This window comes from Astyanax mexicanus, chromosome 14, assembly GCF_023375975.1.
Source record: "Astyanax mexicanus isolate ESR-SI-001 chromosome 14, AstMex3_surface, whole genome shotgun sequence".
NCBI classification, from domain to species: domain Eukaryota; kingdom Metazoa; phylum Chordata; class Actinopteri; order Characiformes; family Acestrorhamphidae; genus Astyanax; species Astyanax mexicanus.
Window position 1 is genome coordinate 2,631,728 of NC_064421.1, and position 25,429 is coordinate 2,657,156.

Genomic DNA, 25,429 nt, shown 5'->3' on the forward strand with positions numbered 1-25,429 from the left:
TTAAGAACTGTTCATCCTCAGGATACCTTTTTTAATAATAATAATAAAAAAAAAAAATATATATATATATATATATATATATATATATATATATATATATATATATATATATATATATACATTTTTCATTTAAATTGGCTTATTCCATGTACAAATAAACCCAATTATATTAATTATTTCCTTAATTAGACAAAATTACATGAATTAAATGGATTAAATTACTTAAATCAAGTTAAAAATGTAATAATAATAATAATAATAATAATAATAATAATAATAATAATAATAATAATAATGATAACGAGTTGAGTAGCATTTTATTTAATAAATGACCTATTTTACAGCTTTGTATCTGTTTACTTTATTATTTTATTGCTTTGCCGTTTTATTTTTAAGAACGGTTCATCCTGAGGGAACATTTGTTAATAAAAGGAATATATATATATATATATATATATATATAAACACAATCCAGTTAAAACTGTGAGATAAGCCTGTTTTTTGCACATTTCTACTCTATCATTGACCTGTTAAGCCAGTATACTGTATATAAAATATTTAAAATAAAATTATCATTAATAAGTCTTTAGTATGTAATTTTTGTTCAGTTATATTTTATTTTATATTTAATGAACAGACCCATTTACAGCTCTGTATTTGTTCTATTTATTATTCTATGGTTTCATGAATCTATTTTTAGATTTTTAGATTTTTGCTCATCTTCATGAAAACTATAATAAAGAAACAGAAATAAAATAATCCAATTAAACCACGAATCATAATGTAAAACACAGCGCTGTGTTTCTGTTCCTTTATTGTGCACATGATTTATCATTTACATGATATGAGACGGACAGCGTCTATACGTCCCTCTGATGGTCATGTGATCAGGTTCTGGGTGTTTTAAAGCGTCTGTTCCTCTCGTCTGTTCCTCTCGTCTGCGCTATAAACAGCTTTTATAATCATGAGAAATATAACGGAACATATAAAACCAGCCTGGATCTGGATTAATGTAACAATATACAGGTGAGTTTATCTTCAGGTAATCAGCACACAGCCTCACTTTACTGCAGCACCCATATATAAAATCATATACTCAAAATATTTTACAATATACTCTATTCATATATCTGGAATATACTGTCAGGATATAACAATATATTTCACTTTCTTCCTCTTCTTATAAGAGCATCTCTCATCAAAAACGTAGTATTCCTATTATTTATGTCTCTCTCTTACATTCTCCTTACATCCTGCAAAAATTTTATTTTGGCAAAAGCATGTGAAGGCATCTCTATTTATGTTTTAAATATGTTGTAAAATATTAGACAATCACTTATTATGTTAAACCTGTTACTAGAAAGTGTAAAAAAAGACCTTATTACAACTTTAAAAGTGCTTAAACCTTATTTTAAACATTAATTTTGCGTCAAAAAGCTTATTTCCGTGTAACGATGTAATGGAGTAAAGTTGACCAAAGCAGAGAATGAAGCCACGCCCCCTTTTTGTGGGTGTGTTCTCTGTACTTTTGTGTTTTCATAGCCAGTCTGGCTACTGCCCAGAATGCACTGCACATGCAAGAAGACAGAGTGCTGCACCAAAGAAGTCGCAGCCAGGCTTAGGAGATTTAGGGTAGGTTAGCTATGATGCTAACAGCTGGTCTCCTTCGGATTGGAGCTGTGATGCTAACAGACACAGCAGCCAGGCTCAGAGGGTTCTGAGCTAGTACTGTAAGCTGTGATGCTAACTGCTAGTTTTGGCAGTGTTAGGGCCACAATACAATGCTAACTGCTAGCTTTGGGTGGATTTGGAGCTGTGATGCTAACAGATACAGCAGCCAGGCTTGGAACATTTAGAGCTAGTACTGGAAAGCTCTGATGCTAACTGCTAGCGTCAGCAGTGTTAGAGCACTAATACAATGCTAAGTGACAACTTCAGATGGATTTGAAGTTGTAATGCTAACAGACACAGCAGCGAGCCTCAGGAAATTTAGGGTGAGTTAGCTATGATGCTAACAGCTGGTCTCCTTCGGATTGGAGCTGTAATGCTAACAGGCACAGCAGCCAGGCTCTGAAGGTTCTGAGCTAGTACTGTAAGCTGTTATGCTAACTGCTAGCATCGGCAGTGTTAGAGCCACAATACTAACAGACATATTGTAGCAGCTGGGTTGGGCACATATGGTTTGGGTTAGCTGCGATGCTAACAGCCACAGCAGCCAGGCTCAGAGGGTTTCAAGCATGTTAGCTGCGAATGCTAACTGCTGGGTTAGGTTATCGCCACAATGCTAAAAGACAGGCTAAAAGACTCAGCAGGGGTGGGGGTGTGTTAGCCAGGATGCTAACAGACACAGCAGCCAGGCTCAGGAGATTTAGGGTGGGTTAGCTATGATGCTAACAGCTGGTCTCCTTTGGATTGGAGCTGTGATGCTAACTGTTAGCGTCGGCAGTGTTAGAGGCACAATACAATGCTAACTGCCAACTTCAGGTGGATTTGGAGCTGTGATGCTAACAGACACAGCATCCAGGCTCTGAGGGTTCTGAGCTAGCATCGTAAAGCTGTGATGCTAACTGCTAGCGTCGGCAGTGTTAGAGCCACAATACTAACAGACATACTGTAGCAGCCGGGCTTGGCACATATGGATTGGGTTAGCTGAGATGCTAACAACTAACTTCGGGTGGATTTGGAGCCACAATGCTAACAGACACAGCAGAAAGCCTCAGAAGGTTTCAAGCATGTTAGCTGCGAATGCTAACTGCTAGGTTAGGTTATAGCCGCAAAGCTAAAAGACAGGCTAAAAGCCTCGGCATGGGTGGGAGGTGGTTTAGCCAGGATGCTAACAGACATAGGTTTGGAGCTAGTACTGTAAGTGTGATCCTAACTGGTAGCGTCGGCAGTGTTAGAGCAACAATACTAACAAACATATCGTAGCAGTTGGGCTTTTTCACTTTTATGCAAATAAGCTGTTGCTGGCCAAACTAAGCATTAACCACACGTTAGCTTGTGCTAAATGGCAAAACACAAACAAGCTAGTTCACTCTTTACACTCTCTGCTGACTTGTCACGGACAGTAGGTACAGAGTCCTCCCTCTGGTGAAGTCTGCTGGCTAATCCATCCTGCTGTGTACTGTCTAAGGTTCTCAACCAGCAGACTGAAATGATTACAGATTAGCCAAATATTATTCATTATTTCTCTAAAAAAAACGTAATTGATCTTATATTATTATCTTCTTATTATTATTATTTTATATTCTTAAAACAACACATTTTAACACAGTTACAGATGCCTTCACAAGCCAAAATAACAAAATATCACAGTTTTTGCAGCACAGCCCCTCCTACACAAACTCCTCCACATATAAAAAACATGCACGTCTCACTCTAGGACACTTCCTCTGAATCTTTCAGTAACTTTTCCCTCACCTCGACATTTCCTTCCTTCCTTCCTTTCACTTCCTCACTCCTTCCTTCCTTCTTCCTGAATCTGTCGCTCCGTAAATGCTGGAGACGAAAGACGTGACCCTCGAAACTTCCTGCATCCGACATACAGAACTCTCACGTACACCAGGAACCTGCGCTGCATCCTCTCTCTCTCTCAGACTGCCCTCAAAAACACACTCGTGCACACATACACACACTCACGTACACTCGCACTCGCGCACAGGAAGTCCCAGTCTGGGAAAGAAAAAGGGAAATCCAGCAGATTCCCTATTAAACACAGATATGGACGAGAGAGCAAAGTGTAGTAAAAACAGACTGAAATCTGATCAAGTTCCAGCCCCACCAGCAGCTATATAGTAATAATAATAAGTCCATTCTAACTCCAGTCTCCACACATGCTCCATGCTCCGCCCTTTCTTGGCCCCGCCCTCTCTTGGCCCCGCCCTCGTTCCTCCGTGTTCAGGGTGGTACTAGTGCCAGAAGAGGGCAAAGCCAGGCCGGAGCGTCCAGCTGGGGGCTCACACCGAGCTCAGGAACAAGCCTGCATTCTCCTTTCTGACCACAAGGGGGCGCTAGGCCAGAGAACGCTGCCTGGGCTTGATCCTCGGATACAGCTGCGAAAATAAAAAACAGAAAAAAGTAGAATTTAGAATAGCAAAAAGTTAAAGTTTAAGTTCTAACAGTCTATTTTCAAGCCTTCCGCCTGCATCGTTTAAATAGCAACGGTGCTTCTAAATATATCTACGGTAGGGCTGCACGATATATCGTTCAAGCATCGTCATTGCGAATAGTCACTTCAGGACGTGTGATGTCACTTAAGACTTATATATTGTCGAAAAAAAAAAAAGAACATTTGCAATGTAAAATTTTTCCAGTATTGTCCAGCCCTAATCTAAGGTGTATTCAGGTAAATTTCTGGCGTATTGCTGTTTATCTGTATTGCAGTTGGAAAAAACAGGTGCTCCACTTTCTAAATACACATAAACCCACATGAACAGTCAGACGTTCATCGCTATCTTTGCAGTGAATTGTCAACACAGGCGCATACCCAACCTATGTACACTTCCACTTGTTATGCACACATGAACACATAGCAGTGCACAAACCCAACTTTTACATCTACAATAATACACAAAATGAACAAGCAGCTCAGTTTCCTCTGCTGAGAAGAGTTTGTTGGACACGTCCAGGTAGCTGCACCGTTAAAATAGCAATCCACCAAAGTCAGATCTCACCTGGTTCTTACCCTGCGTTCACACTGCAAAGCAACAAAGCGACAAACAACCATTAATTTCCTACGGCAGGGCACGAGAAGCGGGAAGCGACAAAGCGACAAGTGACAGAGTTGAAATTTTCTCAACTTTATGCAAATTGATTATGACACAGTGAAGCGATGGCTTTTAACCCGATTGGCTACTAGAATTTTTTTGGACCCATCACATACAAGGTCCTTAAGCTTCTGCTCTTTGTACTTTCATCCTTTCTCATTTGTTCCTACTATCGTAGAAATGGCCAAGAGTCTAGCAGAGTTTAGTCCTTTTAGGCGGGACTAAAAATGACTGGACTAGATGAATGTTAAATAAAAAAATATGCTTATTTGTAACCATTTTAGTGATCTTAATTTATACATATTTAACCTCCTAACACCTGAACTCTTGCATGGCATGCATTTTTAATTTCTATTTGTTTTTACACTTATAGGTGCCAATTAGCACAAATAGCAAATAATTATATTTTTACATGATGTAGTTTAAGAAAAATTATGTCCATTTAAGAGTCGCAATTAGTAAAGATGTGCAAAACATTTATTTTGTGTATGAATAAAACAGCAGCGTTTTGTTGCCTGAATGCAAAACAAAAGTTTAAGCATTATGGCTTATTTGAAGTGTGGCTTCAACAAATTTCTGAACAAAATCAAGAGTGTAACATGTTATACTCTTCTGCCACCACTAGGTGACAGTATAATGGCCTCATAAGAGGACACCGGGCCCTTATAGAGCAAAATTTAGTGTTGAGGTCTAGACAACCCAAAATGTGATGTCCACATATGTGGACGCCAGGTTTTTAGAAGTTAATACAAACACAAATTCAACGTTGAAGCATTCGTCACGTTATACTGTGAACGCAGGGTTAAGGGTGAGAGACACACTGGTTGTTTCACGATATGCCCACAATTAACCACACCCATGATTAAATAAGAGAATTAGTTCATGCTTTCTAGTCGTGCAAGGTGTACTTTTCCCGTCATTACGATAGCAAAGACACACTGACACGCCCTAAATCAAGCTGCACCGTGCACGGTTGATGACTGCTCGCCTAAATTATGCTAAAATAGAAGTTAAAAAATCACTGATTCAGACAGCTCTTACCCCCAGCAGGTTTCGGGGGACGTATCCCTCCTGGTTGTTGAGTCTGGCCCACCACCACTCGGTCTCGGAGTCGTCTCTGCGTCTCAGGACGGTCAGAGCGTCTCCCTCACTGAAGGACAGTTCATCTGAACTCTGAGCTTTATAGTCCCACAGAGCGTAAACCGCACCTTTATTCATCACCCCCAGCTTCTCCTGCACACCTGCACAGGTAACACACAGAGAGAGGGGGGAGGGGTTTATTCAGATATTATTATTTTACACTTAAAGTTCATTAAAACAGGTGGAGAAACTGTAATACTTAACAGTTTATTACACAACTGCACATACAATTAATCATGTGAATTTTCTACATTTTTAAAAAATCATATTTTCACTTTAACTTAATTAAAGAAAACACAGTTAAACAAATGAGTCAAAAATATGAAACTTTCTCATTTATTTATTGAGGAAAATAATCCAATATCACATATTTGTGAGCGGGAAAAGTAGAAGTTAATTTAAAGGTGAAATTAGAGCCTGTTTTCAATCAACGGTATCACAATCAGGTGTGAGTGGGCGGAGCCAGATTTAATTTAAAGAAGAAGTGTATAATGGCACAAACAAAGGAGATTTCTGAGGACCTTTGTGGATGGATGAGATCAAAATAAAAAAATTATGGTTTAAATAAAAAAGCGTTATGTTTGGAGAAAGGAAAACACTGAATTCCAGCATAAGAACCTTATCCCACCTGTGAAACATGGTGGTGGAAGTATCATGGTTTGGGCTGTTTTGCTGCATCTGAGCCAGGATGGCTTGCCACCATTAATGGAATCATTTATTCTGAATTATATCAGCAAATTCAAAGGAAAATATCAGAATATCTGTTAATGAACTGACTGAATCCTAAGAGAAGGTGGGTTATGCAGCAGGACAATGACCCTCAGCACACAAGCTACCGGTAACATTTAGTTATAGCAGTTATTGCTGTAAAAAAGGGAGGAAAATCACACCAGATACTGAAAGCAAATGTTACTATACTTTTATCCTCACAAATATGTAATATTGAATAATTTTCCTCAATAAATTAATGTGCAAGTATAATATTTTTGTCTCTTTTTTCTCTTTATCTACTTTTAGGACTTTTAAGATAAAATAAGATAATTCCTTATTAATCCCACAATGGAAATTACAGCAACATAGAGGAAGGGGCAGAGAAACAGGAAAATATATAAACAAATAATTATAAAACTATGTATACAAAAAAATTACAGGAAATATGAGATACTTAAAAATGTATATATCTATTATTTATTATATAAATTATTTCAAATTATACTTGCTCATTTATTTATTAAGGAAAATGATCTAATATTACATATTTGTGAGGGTAAAAGTATAGGAACCTTTGCTTTTAGTATCTGATGTGATGGTCCTCCCTTTTTTTACAGCAATAACTGCTATAAATAAACGTTTTCGTTTTCCTAACTTGTGTGCTTAGGGTCATTGTCCTGCTGCATGACCCACTTTTTCTTGAGATTTAGTCAGTTTATCTGTGAGCAAAAAAGGATGTGAAACTCTTCGATTAGCAGCTAATTTGAAGGTGAAATTAGAGTCAGGTGTTTTCAATCAATAGTATCACAATCAGGTGTGGTGTTAGTGGGTGGAGCTTATTTTATTTAAAGAAGAACAAAGAAGATAATCTGAGGACCTCAGAGAAAGTGCTGTTGATGCTTTTTAGAAAAGAATAGTGAAGGAAAAAAATATGTACGTCCAGTGCCGCTAAGATAAGGATTATCTGATGATGTTTTAGGTCAAATTCATGCAGAAATATAGAACATTTTAAAGAATTCACACACTTTTAAACTCCACTCTAGATTTGAATACAGCTAAAACATTATTTTCTCTCACCATACAGAAACTGGGAGCACTGGATGTATCCCTCCTCCATCTCCTCGCACTTATCCGCCGCCGTCTCCACATCGCTGATGGTGGTGGCGAAGATCGCCGCTCCAGACTCCACCAGCAGCTTACAGAGATGCACACTGTTACAGGAGGCAGCGCAGTGCAGGGGAGTCCTGATTACAGATAACACACAGATAACACAAAGCTCATCTTCAGATCGTCCTTACGGTCATATTAGACCAGGGGTCGGCAAATGAGTTTGGTCGCGGGACAGATATTTTCCATGTGGCCACAATAAAAATTCTGTTTTGGGAAAAGTGTAATGGGATGGAGTGCTACTAAAGACTAGTTGCTCTCCAGCCCAGAGGGTTGTTGAACCCAATTATTGTAGAACAGTTGATCTCAAAGCAGGTAAACACAAGAAGAAAGAAAAAAAATAAATAAATAAACACACCGCTCTTCACGTGGGATCGAGCTCATGTCGTCAGGGTCGCGCTCCAATACACTACCACTGCCCCGGCTAGTGAATTGGGACACGCCCATGGAAAAAACAACCTTATAATGAGATAGGGAGCCCGAGAACAGGCGGAAAAACGAGAACAAGTGAAAACTAAAGTCACGCTGAGCGCGACAGAGAGAGAGACGAGGGAGGAATATAAACAAAAGCTCACCAGAGAAGCATTTTATTCATTATAGTTCAAACAACCTCACGGGCCAGATGTTTCATGCTTGTGGGCCACATCTGTTTTAGACTATTTCTCAGCAATTAGCATGATGATAACGGCGCTAAATCATCACACACTTCCACTAGGAAGCAATCTAGACGCAATTTCAGCAATCTATAAACCTAGCAGGTATGTAAAGTGTCCCAATTTCGATGTTTTTTTCCCAAATCTGGTGTTTATTTTAGTCTGTCCTTTTTGTCTGATCTATATCTGACATTAGTCTAACAAGTCATGCTCCTAAACTGACGCTCATGTGCTAAAGAGCAAGACTTCACATGAAGTTTTGGTTTCGGTTTCAGCTGAGTTTATCACTGATAATGTGTTCCAGCTCACTTTGAAAAAAAAAACACATTATTTGGCCACACCTACTTTTTTGCTTAATATCCTTGGTTTCTTCAAACTTGCAAAAAGAGCCTGCTAATACTATCTGTCTTAATATTTATGATCTCTGTTACCATATTATTCTAAACACCTTAATCACTGTTGTCATCCATTTTCCCTTCTCCTCAATGCCATTTTTTAAACTTTTTCTTACCTTAAAAGTTGCATAAATTCTAAATAAATCCCAATAAGTACCGACATGTATTAGATTTTCATACCACAAATCATAATAGAAAATTTCAGATTCTATAGGCCATATTTCAAAAATCTATAGGCGAGCCGTATTCCGTGCACCGTGCAGCTTGATTTAGGGCGCGTCAGTGTGTCTTTGCTATCATAACAACGGGAAAAGTACACCTTGCATGGCTTGAAAACGCAACCCAAAAGGCATGTACTAATTCTCTTGATTAATCATGGGTGTGCTTAATTTTGGGCATAACGTTAAATAAACCAATCAGAGTGTCACTTGCTCATCAGGTGAGCTCTGACTTTGGTGGATTGCTACTTTAACAGCGCAGCTACATGGACATGTGCAACGCTTCTCAGCAGAGGAGACTTCTTTGCTCATTTAAACTAGTTCATTTTCTTTATTGGATATATAATAGGTTGGGTTTGTGCTGCTGTGTGTTCATGTGTGTGTAATTAAGCGGGGGTGTATGTGCGGGGTGCCTGTGTTTCCGAGATAGCAATGAACATCTGACTGTTGGGGTCTGTCTAGGTTGTATTTAGTCAGTGGAGCTCCTGTATTTTCCGTCGCCAAGATATATAGCAATACTCCAGACATGTATCGAAATTATGTGTAGATATATTCAGAAGCACTGTTGCTATTTCAACGAAGCAGGTGGAAGGTGGGAAAATAGACTGTTGATGGGGTGTAAGATAGCAATGAGCATTGCAATACGCCATGCTCAGAGTGTAAGATAGGGCCTTATTCTACAAAAGATTACGTATCTGTGTGACACTTATAGTAAAATAAATGTGATTTGAGATACATTATCTGCTTAATAGAATGGATTTTTTTTTTTTTTTTTTGCATAACTGTAGAAGTGAACAGGATCTCACCATCCGTCGCTGTCGGCTGCGTTGACGTTGACGCCGAAGTCCAGCAGGAACTTTACGATGTGATGGTGGCCGGCGCACACGGCGTTATGGAGCGGGGTGATGCCCTCGTCATTAGGAGTGCTGGGGTTCTGCACCTGAGAGAATAAACACAGCTCTGTTAAATACAGATCCTCCTAATACTTTCAATACCTTTAACCCATTAACATTACCAGAACTGACTCTGGGTCCAGAATTCTTATTATATGTGCTTCAAAAAATGACCAGAATCCTAAAGTACAGAGAAGTGGAGAGGTCTATCAAATAAAACACCTCTAACTAAGTTTATTCTGTACTAATGTCATTATATCCCTAAATTACATCCCATATATACCTTGTTTGTGTTCCAATAATGAAAAAAATAGTTTTGCCTTTAATGCACTCAAAAATAAGATTCAATAAATTAGTAAATACAATCATAAATAAATAAATAAAAATCAAATATATATATTATGTGTATTGTGTATGTTCACAGTTATGTTTACCAGTTATTTTATTCTATGTAATATTTTTATTTTTTTTGCAAATCATTCCTAAGCAGCAACTAAAGGTTAGTGTTGACTTTGTTGTCCTTATTAGCTCGAAGGCTACCATGCTTTAGATTTTAATTTTTCCAGTGCAGTGGGCGGGGCTAATCTGCTGTTGGATTGGATAAATTAGATAAATGTCTATTCTGATGGATAACACATATCAATCTGTGTTAAGTGCAAAAAAGAGAAAAAACTATTTTTTTTTTTATTTATTTCAAATTTTTATCTCATTTTCTCCCATGCCTACTCAGATACATGTGAAGTAAGACTCCGCCTCTTTTTGAGCTGCTGCTGATGCAGCATTGCTGAGTAGCATCACAGCGCTAACGCTCGAAAAAAAGCGCAGCGACTCGGTTCTGATACATCAGCTCACAGACGCAGCCTTGTGCTGATCCACATCACCCTAGCAGTGATAAGGGATAAGAAAGAGCACCATCTACTGTACCCACCCAGAGAGAGCAAGACCAGTTGTGCTCTCTCGGGGCTCCAGCAGCTGATGGCAAGCTGCATAACTTGGATTCGAACCAGTGATCTCCCGATCATAGTGGCAGCGCTTCAGACCACTGGACCACTCGGAGTCCCCTTAGTCGATCACTACTTTAACCCAAGTACATACCTGTTCTCCCAAAACGTAATAAAATATGTGTAATACCTCGTATATGATCCTCTGCACCAGGTCAAACTCGCCCTCCAGAGAGGCGTCCAGCAGCAGCGCCAGGGGGTTAAACTTCACCCTCAGCCCGTGACCCGTCCTCTCAGAACCGGGCTTCTTCAGGTTGGTCCGTTTCCCCTGTGATTATGAACAGGTGGTAGATGCAGTTATCTCATTATGTGGACTAACACAGAACCTGTCTATACCTGTATATAAACCTCTTAGACATAACATTGACACCACTGTGAGCTACAGTGAATATCAGTGAAGATGATTACTTTCCGTAACAGGCTTAATATATAATATTATATAATATTATTATAAGATCAATTGGTACTTTTGGCAGTGTGGGCAGTGTGCCAAGTCCTGCTGGAAAATGAAATCCGCATCTCCATAAAAGTTGTTTTCAGCAGAGGGAAGCATGAAGTGCTTTTGGACTAACTTTAGACTTGATAATAAAACACAGTGGATCAACACCAGCAGATGACATGTCTCTCCATTAAACCATCACTGATCATCAGTAAATTTTACATTTCATTTGTAAATCAAGGGAGCAGAGTCTGGAGGAAGAGTGGAGAGACACACAGTCTAAACTGCTCGAGGTCTAGTGTGAAGTTTCCACCAATCAGTGATGGTTTAGAGAGACATGTCATCTGCTGGTGTTGATCCACTGTGTTTTATTATCAAGTCTAAAGTTAGTGCATCTTACTCTCTGCTAACAACTTTTGTGGAGATGCGGATTTCATTTTCCAGCAGGATTTGGCACATTAATATTCTTAGTGTTTGAGCTGCACTAGTATTTGAGCTGGTCAGGATGTTAGCCAGGCTCGTACTCACTGAAGCAGCACTGCCAGGCTCCTCTATTGGCTCTTCTTCTTCTGTAGAAGACGTTTGGGTCTCAGGTGGTGGGCTGGGCTGTGTCTCTGTACTTTCTGTCTGATTATTCTGGTTATTGTAGTGACTGTCCTCAGGGCTGTCTTTAGGAGGCGGTACGGATGCGGAGGTGTCCGTGAGCAGATCGGACTCGGTTAGATCAGCTGATCCGTTTTCACTGGTGTCAGCTGTGGGTGATGAAGATGGGCCTGATGGTTCTGGAACGGGTGTTTCCGCTATAGGAGCTGCTAGAATTCCGGGTTCAAGCAAATTCCCGTTAGCAGTGTCCAAACCCATGTAGCTTAGCGGGCTGTCCGGTTGGAAAAACGGCGGCACGCCTACGCTGGACTCCATGCCTCCGGCCAGCGTGTTGAATCTCTGGTAGAGGAGTTTCTGGATGTTCGGGCCGCTCGGACCCTCGGGCTCGGTGATGGAGCTCCGTTTCTTCAGGGGTCGAGGGGCGTTGGCTAGTTTCCTCCTCAGCACCTCCAGGTCGGCGTCGCTCTGGTAGCGCAGGGGCGAGTGGGCCACCGGGGTGAGCTTGGTGGGGCTGAGGGGGCGGGGGATGCCGTCCACGGCTGGCGCTGGGTTTGGGGTGCCCTCGGGTTCGGCATCACGGTCCGACTCATCTCTAGAGGTCTGGTGCAGGAAGGGCACAGGGGAGGCGGAGGCGGATCCTGGCAACACTGGTTTACCATAGACTGGAAGAGGGGGAAGAAGAGGGCGGGGTTAAAGAGATAACCTGTGAATACACAATTATTCAAAATATATACTTAGATCTACAGGTGAGCTGTCAACTGTGTACCGTGCAGCCTGATTTAGTTTAAATAGGATCTCCGGTTGATTCTGTGTTTTACCAAGACCTTAAAGGGGACATGAAACATTTCAGTTTGTACAAGTTTTCTAAGGGATTAAATATAATGAAATTTATTTGGGGGGAATTTTTTATATAAAATGTTTACACATTAAATTATAATATATTTATTTTTGTTATGTTTGAGCTAGGGCGCCGCCATGTTGCCCGTGCAGCGCTGGTGACGTCACAAGGTTGGTTGGTTTAAGATCCCAGGCATATAGCTAGAGGAAAAGAGCTTATTGTTTGTGGAGATTATGGATGAAGATGAAGCTGAACTAGGCTAACATGGAGCATTTACTCCGAGATCTTTCCTCTATAAACCTGAGCAGAACTTTTCAGATGCTTTTCTGAGAGCGAGGGGTTTTGGGAGTGTTTATTCTCTCTCTATGTGGAGCCGTGCAGAAACCCTGCAGCGCGACCACAGCAGGTAACTGCCATCCCGTTAACCAGCTAGTTTATATACATTTAGCTATTTAACATGTAAAGTCCATTAAGACTGAATGAAACGAACATGATTTAAGTGGATATTGAAACACCAAGACGCTGTTTGGTTGATAAACCGTTCAGTTTAGAAGTTAGAAAGCTTACTGGGTACTTAGCTTCATCTAGTTAGTGTTAGCTGGTTAGCTAGCGTTGGCTAGCTATAATAAGATAGCTAGCTATGTTCTCTTTAAATTGTCATTTTATCTAGACTTTCGGTAACGGTACCTCTCGCTGCTCTGCTGGGTGGGCGTGTTGTTTGGCTGGTGCGGCTCACAGCTGCTGCTCTCATAGTAACGTTACCTTCAGTCGGACGGTCTGTACATCTCAGCTGATCAGAGGAAAAATAAAAAACGGAGGAAAAAAGCCTCGGACTGCAGCTTATTTATCCGGCGCTAATGCTCCTGACTCAAACCCCTCTCCTTCACATAGTCCTGGTCTAGAAAGTGCTCGCCACTAACCCCTAGCGTTGCAGCTAACCGGAGGATTCTCGCGCTTCAGTGCTGCGAGCCCCGCTGAAGAACTGCTGTCCGCTTAAGAAAGTGTATGAAAGTGAAAGTAAATATTTCTCATTCCTCACCCTATTAAATTTCACTACTCCCAGTATTACTACACACAGGGGCAATACAAAAGTGCCCCCCCGCTCTGCATTGAGTTTTGGTTTGGATTTTATTATCTATTGAGGAGCTAAATTACGGTATTCTCATAGATTATAGTAGTGAGGCGTTCGGGAACCAACCTCGTGACGTCACTTTCAGCGCTGGGACAAGATGGCGCTGCCCTTAATAAAAAAAATGACATTTAGATTGCTTATTATTTTAATTCCGCTTCACTGACAACTGTTAAACTTATCAGATTTGTTAGAGTGAAAATACATCTTGTGAATTATACTAAATACTTGAAGTGTTTCATGTCCCCTTTAAATAAACACTATGGGAGCACGGTTTGACAAGGCAGCTCAACTCGACAGAACACCGGTCAAAACAGGCAAATCCAACTCTTCCGTTTCTGTTAATGGACAATCTCCGCCTCAGGACTAAAATCCCCAGCATACGTCTGTCTCTATCATGTGCCCAGATTCAACCAATCAGCTTGCTTTCTCACGTTCGTCATCCCCAGATTTTGTTCATTGTTTTCAGCTGTTAGTAATTACAGTATATTTGTGTTTAAAAGCCTGTCTATTTTGTATATCTTTTGCAAAGTATTGTCAATTTATTTGTATCTTTCTGTGTATGACCCATTGTTTCTCGTTTTTTGACCCACCCTTTCTGCTTTTTTTATACTATTGCATAATTCCATTTTTCTTCTTTTTTTAACAAATTTTAGCTGGCCAGCTACATGACCGGGACTGAAATCAGTGATCTCCCGATCATAGTGGCAGCATTTAGCCTGCTGGAACACTCGGAGCCCCTTAGCATCACAATTTTAACATCAACATTCACGTCAACTTTATTCTACGTCAAATTGACGTTAAAATTAGACGTTGTTCCGCCATCTGCCATCACAACCTACATGGGTTGGAGAATGAAACTGAAACACCTGGTTTTAGAGCACAATAATTGATTGTGGTGACGGACAGTTCTGGTGGAAACAGGAGAGTTGAGGTGCACATTGAATTCTGCGTGATTTGATCAGCCGTGGTTTTATGTTTTTTGGATACAATCCGGGTTAGCACCCGAACATCCCTTTCAGACAGCTTCCTCTTACAGCGTCCACAGTTAATCCTGTTGGATGTGGTTGATCCTTCTTGGTGGTATGCTGACATTACCCTGGATACCGTGGCTCTTGATGCATCACAAAGACTTGGTGTCTTGGTCACAGATGCTCCAGCAAGACGTGCACCAACAATTTGTCCACTTTTGAACTCTGGTATGTCTCCCATAATGTTGTGTGCATTGCAATATTTAGAGCAGAACTGTGCTCTTACCCTGCTAATTGAACCTTCACACTCTGCTGTTACTGGTGCAATGTGCAATTAATGAAGATTGATCACCAGGCTGCTCCAATTTAGACATGAAACCTAAAATCCCACACTAAAATGATGACAGGTGTTTCAGTTTCATTGTCTGGTGGTCTGATGGTTACCTGCTTTGATGGCGGCTCTGCTGCTGCTGCTGCTGGGGTAGTTTTTGGAGGTGGGCTGCTGGAGGTACATGTGGTAGATAGAGCTGGAGTTCATGGTGGCGGGACCTTTCCTGGGGGACTGTGGTCGAGACCCCCGGTCGGTAATGAAGGGCCGCACGGCGGCGGCCAGCGGGGGCTCGGTTCTGTCGGACTGCGGGGCGAAGGGCGAGCTGGACTGGGAGGTGGGGCTGGGAGGAACCGTGATCCTCTGCTGGATCTGCTGAGAGGACGAGCCGCAGGTAGGGGGCGCTCTCTGCCAGGACAGGGTGCCCGGGGCAGAGCGGGGCAGGGAGCTGGTGGCACAGACTGTGGAGTGATGCCCCGCGCTGGGGTAGGTGCCATAGATGGGGGGCGGCTGTCGGGACAAGGCCGTTATCGTGCCCAGCACTTTGGGGGAATCCTGTAGAGAAAAGAGCAGAAGAAGTTAAATTCTATTTTTAAAACCAAAAATGAAATATTTAAGACCATGCCAGTGTTAAGCACTGCTGTGTACAGAGTGGCAGGGACTGAGGGAGAGAGCCGACAAAAAAAAGGTTTAAGCACATTTTTACTAACTTTATTTATATTAAATGAAATAAAGTGTTTTACACAAACTGACTGTTTTCCGGCTGAAATGTATAAGCTGTACAGGACTAGAAAAGTAAATTAGATAAGCTAACATTTGGCAACCTAGTGCATTACTGGGGTAAATGTATGATTAGAACTGCACTTTTGATGTACTGCATTACTGAGGTACATTTGTAACAAAAATTGCATTGCTAAGATACATCCATGACTGGTATTGCACTTCTGAGGTAAATGTATGATTACAATATTACTGCTGAGGTAAACACTGCTGATGTAAATGCATTATTTGTATTGCCTTCATTTATGATTAGAACAACACTACAGAGGTAAGTTAATGACTAATGTTGTGACGGTACCTGTTATGTACAATGGTTAAACAAATTACTTACTTAATAAAAAGAAGATGTAAACAACCGAACTAAAACTGCAAGCGTTTTCTGGGTTGCTCTGCCCTTAGTAAGGGGGTAAGTGTGTAGTAAGGGGGTAAGTGTGTAGTAAGGGGGTAAGTGTGTAGTAAGGGGGTAAGTGTGTAGTAAGGGGGTAAATGTGTAGTAAGGGGGTAAGTGTGTAGAAAGAGGTAAGTGTGTAGTAAGGGGGTAAGTGTGTAGTAAGAGGGTAAGTGTGTAGTAAGAGGGTAAGTGTGTAGTAAGGGGTAAGTGTGTAGTAAGGGGGTAAGTGTGTAGTAAGGGGTAAGTGTGTAGTAAGGGGGTAAGTGTGTAGTAAGGGGGTAAGTGTGTAGAAAGAGGTAAGTGTGTAGTAAGGGGGTAAGTGTGTAGTAAGAGGTAAGTGTGTAGTAAGGGGGTAAGTGTGTAGTAAGGGGGTAAGTGTGTAGTAAGGGGGTAAATGTGTAGTAAGGGGGTAAGTGTGTAGAAAGAGGTAAGTGTGTAGTAAGGGGGTAAGTGTGTAGTAAGAGGGTAAGTGTGTAGTAAGAGGGTAAGTGTGTAGTAAGGGGTAAGTGTGTAGTAAGGGGGTAAGTGTGTAGTAAGGGGTAAGTGTGTAGTAAGGGGGTAAGTGTGTAGTAAGGGGGTAAGTGTGTAGAAAGAGGTAAGTGTGTAGTAAGGGGGTAAGTGTGTAGTAAGAGGTAAGTGTGTAGAAAGAGGTAAGTGTGTAGTAAGGGGGTAAGTGTGTAGTAAGGGGGTAAGTGTGTAGTAAGAGGTAAGTGTGTAGTAAGGGGGTAAGTGTGTAGTAAGGGGGTAAGTGTGTAGTAAGGGGGTAAGTGTGTAGTAAGGGGGTAAGTGTGTAGTAAGGGGGTAAATGTGTAGTAAGGGGGTAAGTGTGTAGAAAGAGGTAAGTGTGTAGTAAGGGGGTAAGTGTGTAGTAAGAGGGTAAGTGTGTAGTAAGAGGGTAAGTGTGTAGTAAGGGGTAAGTGTGTAGTAAGGGGGTAAGTGTGTAGTAAGGGGTAAGTGTGTAGTAAGGGGGTAAGTGTGTAGTAAGGGGGTAAGTGTGTAGAAAGAGGTAAGTGTGTAGTAAGGGGGTAAGTGTGTAGTAAGAGGTAAGTGTGTAGAAAGAGGTAAGTGTGTAGTAAGGGGGTAAGTGTGTAGTAAGGGGGTAAGTGTGTAGTAAGAGGTAAGTGTGTAGTAAGGGGGTAAGTGTGTAGTAAGGGGGTAAGTGTGTAGTAAAGGAGTAAGTGTGTAGTAAGAGGTAAGTGTGTAGTAAGGGGGTAAGTGTGTAGTAAGGGGGTAAGTGTGTAGTAAGAGGTAAGTGTGTAGTAAGGGGGTAAGTGTGTAGTAAGAGGTAAGTGTGTAGTAAGAGGTAAGTGTGTAGTAAGGGGGTAAGTGTGTAGTAAGGGGGTAAGTGTGTAGTAAAGGAGTAAGTGTGTAGTAAGAGGTAAGTGTGTAGTAAGGGGGTAAGTGTGTAGTAAGGGGGTAAGTGTGTAGTAAGAGGTAAGTGTGTAGTAAGAGGTAAGTGTGTAGTAAAGGAGTAAGTGTGTAGTAAGGGGTAAGTGTGTAGTAAGGGGGTAAGTGTGTAGTAAAGGAGTAAATGTGTAGTAAGAGGTAAGTGTGCAGTAAGGGGGTAAGTGTGTAGTAAGAGGTAAGTGTGTAGTAAGGGGGTAAGTGTGTAGTAAGAGGTAAGTGTGTAGTAAGGGGGTAAGTGTGTAGTAAGGGGGTAAGTGTGTAGTAAGGGGGTAAGTGTGTAGTAAAGGAGTAAATGTGTAGTAAGAGGTAAGTGTGTAGTAAGGGGGTAAGTGTGTAGTAAGAGGTAAGTGTGTAGTAAGGGGGTAAGTGTGTAGTAAGGGGGTAAGTGTGTAGTAAAGGAGTAAATGTGTAGTAAGAGGTAAGTGTGTAGTAAGGGGGTAAGTGTGTAGTAAGAGGTAAGTGTGTAGTAAGGGGGTAAGTGTGTAGTAAGAGGTAAGTGTGTAGTAAGGGGGTAAGTGTGTAGTAAGGGGTAAGTGTGTAGTAAGGGGTAAGTGTGTAGTAAAGGAGTAAGTGTGTAGTAAGAGGTAAGTGTGTAGTAAGGGGTAAGTGTGTAGTAAGGGGGTAAGTGTGTAGTAAAGGAGTAAGTGTGTAGTAAGAGGTAAGTGTGTAGTAAGGGGGTAAGTGTGTAGTAAGGAGGTAAGTGTGTAGTAGGGGGGTAAGTGTGTCAGTGGTGTCTCACCTTATCACCGCCCGCCATGCTGCCCGGGTCCCGGCTGGCGTCCTTCCAGTCTGGAGCTTTACTCTCGGTGAAGGAGGGCCAGTTTGCATCGTTCGCTGCAGGACGGGCAGACAGACAGATAGAGAGAGAGAGACAGACAGACAGATAGAGAGAGAGAGACAGACAGACAGATAAAGAGAGAGACAGACGAAAAGACGGAAAGAGAGAGACAGGATGAGTGAAGCAGCAGAAACAGATAAAAACCTTCCCTTTTCCTCACGACTGTACTGCAGCTAATCGTACCACAGACTGACCTGCAGACTGACCACACACACACACACACACACACACACACACACACACACACACACACACACACACACACACACACACTCACACACACACACACACACACACACACACACACACACACACACACACACACACACACACACACACACCTCTGACCCCTGAGACATAAGGACGGCTGTAATCAGGGCCGGAGTGGAGTGTATTTCTGGCCTGTCCTCTACTCAGATCGGCTCAGGAGGAGATTACTGAGGCGGTCTGAGTGAATGTGTGTGTGTGTGTGTTTGTATGAGTGTGTGTGTGTGTGTGTGTGTGTGTGTATGTGTGTGTGTGTGTGTGTATGAGTGTGTGTTTCTGCTACAGCTTTGGCCTCCTTTTCTTGAAGCCTCCTGGTCCTCAACATTTAACCCTTGGAATCCTGGGTAAACACTAATTTATTTATTTACAATATTATATACCTTAATTTCTAGCTTTAATAATATATAAAATACACTTATTTTTATTTGTATTGATCATTATTTTATTGCTGAAAAAATATTTAAAATACACATATTATTCCTGTTACGTGCAACGAGTGCACGTGTGTTTTGGTTTTCTTTTTGTTCCACCCCGTGTCTCTCTCTCTCTCTCTCTCTCTCTCTCTCTCTCTCTCTCTCTCTCTCTCTGTGTAGGTTACGTTAATGGAGAAAGGTGATTGGCTGAGCACCAATGAAGATCCTCCTCCAGCTTGGCTCCAGCTCCTCCTCCTCTCTCTTTAAGATACACTTTCTAGTTTTGTTATCAACATACTTAATTGCTTTATTCTCTTTATATTCAGTTTATTCACTTATTTCCTGATCCATTGTATATTTGTATTTATACTTTGACTTTTGTAATAAATTTCCTTTTGTTTTACCGCCAATTGTCCTCCCACTTCCTCCTCATCACATGCATTATTGTTACTCCTCCTCACCCCTAGACAAAAGGGGAGGAGCATAACAATTCCTATAAATATTATATATTATTATAATACAAATATTCATTTTTTTTTTTTGTTCTATTTCATTTTATAAATAAAACATTCAAATATTATTTACTAAAACCCATATTTTTTATAAAAGAAAATTAAATAGAACATTTACTTATTTATAATAAATGTATATATTTAAATACACTTTATAAATGATAACACAATCATTTTATTTATGGCCTAAATATAGATTTAAAAAAATATTTATGAAAAAAAAAAATACTTTCATATTATTTGTCCTGTAAATTATAAATACAACATTATTTTATATAATTTTTTTAAAAATGTATTTTATTTATTTTCTAAAGAACAGTAATTACTGTGAAGAACACAAATCAGAGAAAAATATACATTATTATATATAATATTATTTTCAAAAACAATTATTTTAAAATGAAATACAATAAAATATACTTATACTTGTATATACATATATATATATACTTATTTTTTATAATAAATATATTTGTTTAAATACAATTTTAAAAAATATTTTTTTTAGTTTTGAACTACAAGTCAGAAATTATTAGAAATATGTAAAAAAAAAAAAGAGAGTGAGCTAGAAGGGTTAACAGAGAAATAAGAGGAGCGATGCTCAGAGCCTCTATAATAATAATAATAATAAAAACCTCAGTATTGCATCTCCCTACTGTAACACAATGATGTAATATTCTGCTGACAGGATAACATTAGCAGAGCTGCCCAGTAAAAATAAAGTGAATTATGTAAGAGCAGCTGCTGCTTCCTGAGATTGAATAGAAGCTTTTGAAGCTGTGCAGCTTTTAGAGTTTAGTCTCAGACTCAGATCAGTACTGATCTCTACTGAATTATACATGCAGGTTAAAGCGCAGGTTTATACCGGCCATTAAACTCCCATAAAACACAGCCTGCAGCGCTTCAGACTGCAGAAACTTAATGTTTTATTATTGTAATACAGATAAATACATCAATCCAACATAACATCATGACCATCTCCTCGTTTCTTCCCTTGATATTCACCTTTTTTTTTTTAGCTACTCTGATCATATAAGACACTATGGGCTCTATTTTAGTGATCTATAGGCGAGTCGCCAACTGTACAGCTTTATATAGGGTGTGTCAGTGTGTCTTTGCTATCGTAACGACGGGAAAAGTACACCTTGCACAGCTCAAGAAACAAGTACAATTAGAACAAATGTACTAATTCTCTTAACTAATCATGGGTGTGGTTAATTTTTTGGGGCTAAGATGAAATAAACCAATCAGAGTGTCTCTTACTCATCATTCCCTTTAAGAGTAGATCAGGTGAGCTCTGACTTTGGTGGATTGTTTTTATTTTTATTGTAATTATTTTTTATTTTTATTGTAATTATTTTTATTGTATTATTTAACTTTATTTATTGCAAAAAAAAATTAAAACACACATATTATTTGTCCTATAAATTATAAATAGAGCATTATTTTATCATACAAATATTCATATTTATTATTTTATTTATTTTATAAAATAAAAAATAATCTGCAAAGGAAGAATATACATTATTTTGATCTATTTTATTTTATAAATAAAACCTTCAAATATTATTTTCTAAAACACATATTTCAAAATATAGCATTTCTTTATTTAAAATAAATATATATTTATTTAAATAATATTTTATGATAATACAATTATTTTCATTTTTTATTTTTTTATTTAACTTTATTTATTGCTAAAAATATGAATTTAAAATAAATATATATTTATGACAAAAATAAATACTTATATACTATTTGTCCTGTAAATTATAAATACAACATTAAATACACCTAATTTCCAGACCACCACGCCCATCAGTGTAGATATATTCAGAAGATCTGCTGCTGTTTAAAAGGTTTAAGGCAGGTGGAAGACGTTGGTGGGGTGTAAGATAGTAATGCGCATCGCAATGCACCTGTAATCCTGTATAGAACTACAGAGTGTCTTATATAATCAATGGAGCTGAAAAAATGGACAATGAGTGTAGAAACAGAGCAGTGGTCATAATGTTATGCTTGATCAGATTATACTGCTGCATACTGTACAGCAACATGAGTGCTGTAGCAGGTGATTGTGAATAATGCATGATTTTAAAGCTGAACATGGACGGTATATGAAAGTGTGCTGTATATCACAGAGCGTATGCTCTTAAGATTTACAGATGTACATGGGCTACCTAGCGTGTACACCTATCACATTTTTGTAAATATTTTATATAATATAGTGGCTTTCAAAAGTATTCATACCCCTTGAACTTTTTCACATTTTGCCACCTTATAACCACAAACTTTTTTATACCACAAACTGTATTTTATTGAGATTTTAAGTGACGAACCAACACAAAATTGCACATAACTTTAAAGTGGAACGAAAATGATAAGATTTAAAAAAGCAATTACAGTTGTAGGTGCTCTGTGGTAAATCTCTTCCAGCTTTAAACATCTGGAGACTGAGATTGTTGCTCATTCTTCTTTATAAAACAGCTGAAGATCAGTCAGGTTGGATGGAGAGAATCTGTGAACAGCAGTTTTTATGTCTCTCCACAGAAGATCAATGAGATTTAGGTGTTTTAGAACTTTCTAAGGGTCATTCTAACACATAAATATTCTCTGATCTAAACCATTACAGCTCCACTGTAGCTCTGTAGTGCTGTATGTTTAGGGTCATCGTCTTGCCGGAAGGTGAATCTCCTTCCCAGTCTCAAGTATTTTGCAGCCTCCAACAGCTTTTCTTCCAGGATTGTTCTGTATTTAGCTCCATCCATCTTCCAATTAACTCTATTAAAACATCCCCAGAGCGTGATGCTGCCACCACCATGTTTCACAGTGGGGATGGTGTGTTCAGGATGATGAGCAGCGTTACTCTTCTGCCACAAAATCACTTTATATTTAGGCCAAAAAGTTCGACTTTGGTCTCATCTAACCACAGAACCTTCTTCTACGTTTCCAATGTCTTTCTTTCGAATGGTTTTCTTCTTGCTACTCTTCCATGAAGGCCAGATTTGTGGAGAGCAGGACTTCTAGTTGTCCTGTCGAGTTGTGGATCTCTGCAGCTCCTCCAGCGTGAGCATAGGCCTGTTGGCTGCTTCTCTGACTAGCGCTCTCCTTGCTCGATCTGTCCATTTGGGTGAATGGCTCCTTGGGATGCTCAAAACTTGGGATATGTTTTTATAACCTAATCCTGCTTTAAACTTCTTCTCCACCACTTTATCTCTGACCTGTCTGGTAAGTTCACTAGTGCTCTCTAACAAACCACTGAGGCCTTCACAGAGCAGCTGTATTTATACTGAGATTAAATTACTAAACACACAGCTGGACTCTATTCACTTATTTAGTGACTTCTGAAGGCAATTGACTGCACTGGATTTTATTTAGGGGGTTCAGAGCTGAATACTTTTGCACGTCACACTTTTCAAATTTTTGCTTTATAAACATTTAAAAAACGATGTATAATTTTCATTTCACTTCACAATTATGTGCTACTTTGTGTCTCTATAAAATACATTTAAGCTTGTGGTTGTAAAGTGAAAAATGTGAAAAACCTCAAGGGGTATGAATACTTTTGCAAGTCACTGTATATCTTTTCATGGAATACACTGAAGATATGGCACTTTAATACAGTGTAAAGTAGTCAGTGTACAGCTACGGTATAAATTGACAGTGTAAATTCACTGTGACAACACCCTAAAACCCTAAAACACCTTGACCAGAACCCAACTGAGCATCTGTGGGGCATCCTCATTAGGCCACACCTCTAATTATTAACATATCTGCCTGAGATATCACAATCTGGGTGCGTTATTTTTTATATTTTATTTTTTCAAAACAATCGAAGAACTCCGTGCTTATTATTTAACCATCAAACAAATAGCTTAAATATAAATAAAATGCATTTTGAGGCACTTAAAACTATTTTTTTTAATAATATTATTTTTTACTATCAGTATTATCATTATTATATTAATAATAACAACAATTAATATTATTATTATTGTCTGCAATTAGTTAGTTGGATAGTGGATTTAGGTTGCCAAATTACCATTAGTGATTAACTGGGTTTATTATTGGTAATTTTTAATTGAATAGTAACACTTTACAATAATGCTACAATAATCAACAGTATTTATGACAGAATTTCTCAAATGAATTATTACTAAATAAAACTAGTTATTAACTAGTTATTAAACTAATTATTAAGAATTTTTAATTATTTAATTATTATTTTATTCACAAGATTTTTAAGCATTTAATAAATCTGTAGTAATGTCTTAATTAGTGTTAATTAATGATTAATTAAGACATTTCTTTTTTAATAACCATTTAACAATGTTCAATACTGTCGTAAGCACTGCAATAAACACTGTAATTAGTGAAACGTCACCAATTTAGCTTTTTAAAGCAAAAGCTGGCATCATGTTTTCCATTGCAATATGTTAGCTTAGCATAATGCTGTATTAATAGCTACATACAGTACCAGTCAAAAGTTTGGACACTCCTTAAAGTCAATGTTTTTTGATGATTTTTAAATGTTCTGCATTGTAGAATAATCCTAAAATCATCTAAACTGTAAAGAAAAACATATGGAATTATAACCCTAAGTAAACAGAAAAGTGTTACAAAAACAGAATATGTTTTATATTTTAGATTCTTCAAAAGTAGCTCCTCATGCTTAGATACAGACAGTTTTGCACATCTCTGCTGGATTTTCTCAGTCAGTTTTATGAGGTAGTGTCTCCTGGAATTCAGGCTTTCAGTTAACAGCTGTGCTGAACTCATCAAGAGTTAATTACTTGAATTTCTTGTCTCTTAATAAAGTGTTTGAGAGCATCAGTTAAAGTAAAGTAGTGAAGAGGTAGAGTTACAGGTATACAGTGAATATTTGAGTAATGTTCGAATCCAGATTATAAGAAACTACTTTTTTTTGTTTTCAATCGAAAAAGAAGAGTTTCATAAGGTTCGAAAGTATCCTCAAGTGCAGTCGTCACAAAGACCATCAAAAACATTATTGTGATGAAACTGGCACTCATCAGGGCTGCCCGAGGAAAGGAAGAGCAAGAGTATTAATTGGTTTGTTTAACACTTTTAAGTTACTACATGATTCGTTTATAATGATTTGATGGTACTGTAGCTACAATTATCACTAAACTAAACTGCATTTTAAGCTAAACGATAAGCAGGAAGTGAGGTCAGACACGGCACAAACACACGCAGGAAGCAGTGTAGTGTTAATTTAGCTTAGCTGAATTTAGCTTAGCATGTTTCTGGCCTGTAACTCTGAGTCGTCAGGTCCGCTATCAGAGCCGTGAACTCACAGGCGGTTCGGTCGGGGCCTGCGGGGGACCCGGGCCCCGCTCTGGACTCAGCGCAGGCCACCACAGGGTCCACTATGATGTCTAAGTCTGAGACCTTCCAGGGGCCCACGGGCTTCCTCACCCCATCGACCTCTGAGGGCCCAAACCCGGCCCGGAGCCCCCAAAACACACACCAACAACGGGCAGAGAGAGACACCGACAGGGGGAGGAGGAGAAGCGGGAATGACAGAATACAGGAGAATGGGTTAGAACAG

General features: G+C 39.4%; 1 protein-coding gene across 7 annotated transcripts in view; it reads right to left on the reverse strand.

Moving 5' to 3' along the window:
* Positions 1–776: 776 nt before the first annotated feature.
* ppp1r13ba (protein phosphatase 1, regulatory subunit 13Ba) overlaps positions 777–25,429 on the reverse strand; it is a 109,705-nt gene continuing 85,052 nt past the window's right edge. For 6 of the 7 annotated variants that reach the window (XM_049463737.1, XM_049463736.1, XM_049463740.1 and 3 more), the window contains 9 exons: positions 25,176–25,307; positions 18,570–18,664; positions 15,369–15,807; positions 11,912–12,648; positions 11,075–11,212; positions 9,857–9,990; positions 7,695–7,861; positions 5,808–6,007; positions 777–4,052 (listed from right to left, as the gene is read on the reverse strand). In XM_049463737.1, coding sequence (XP_049319694.1) covers positions 4,011–4,052; positions 5,808–6,007; positions 7,695–7,861; positions 9,857–9,990; positions 11,075–11,212; positions 11,912–12,648; positions 15,369–15,807; positions 18,570–18,664; positions 25,176–25,307 — 2,084 coding nt within the window. In that variant the 3' untranslated portion in view covers positions 777–4,010. The remainder of the gene's footprint in view (positions 4,053–5,807; positions 6,008–7,694; positions 7,862–9,856; positions 9,991–11,074; positions 11,213–11,911; positions 12,649–15,368; positions 15,808–18,569; positions 18,665–25,175; positions 25,308–25,429) is intronic. The other variant, XM_049463738.1, reaches the window with a different exon arrangement.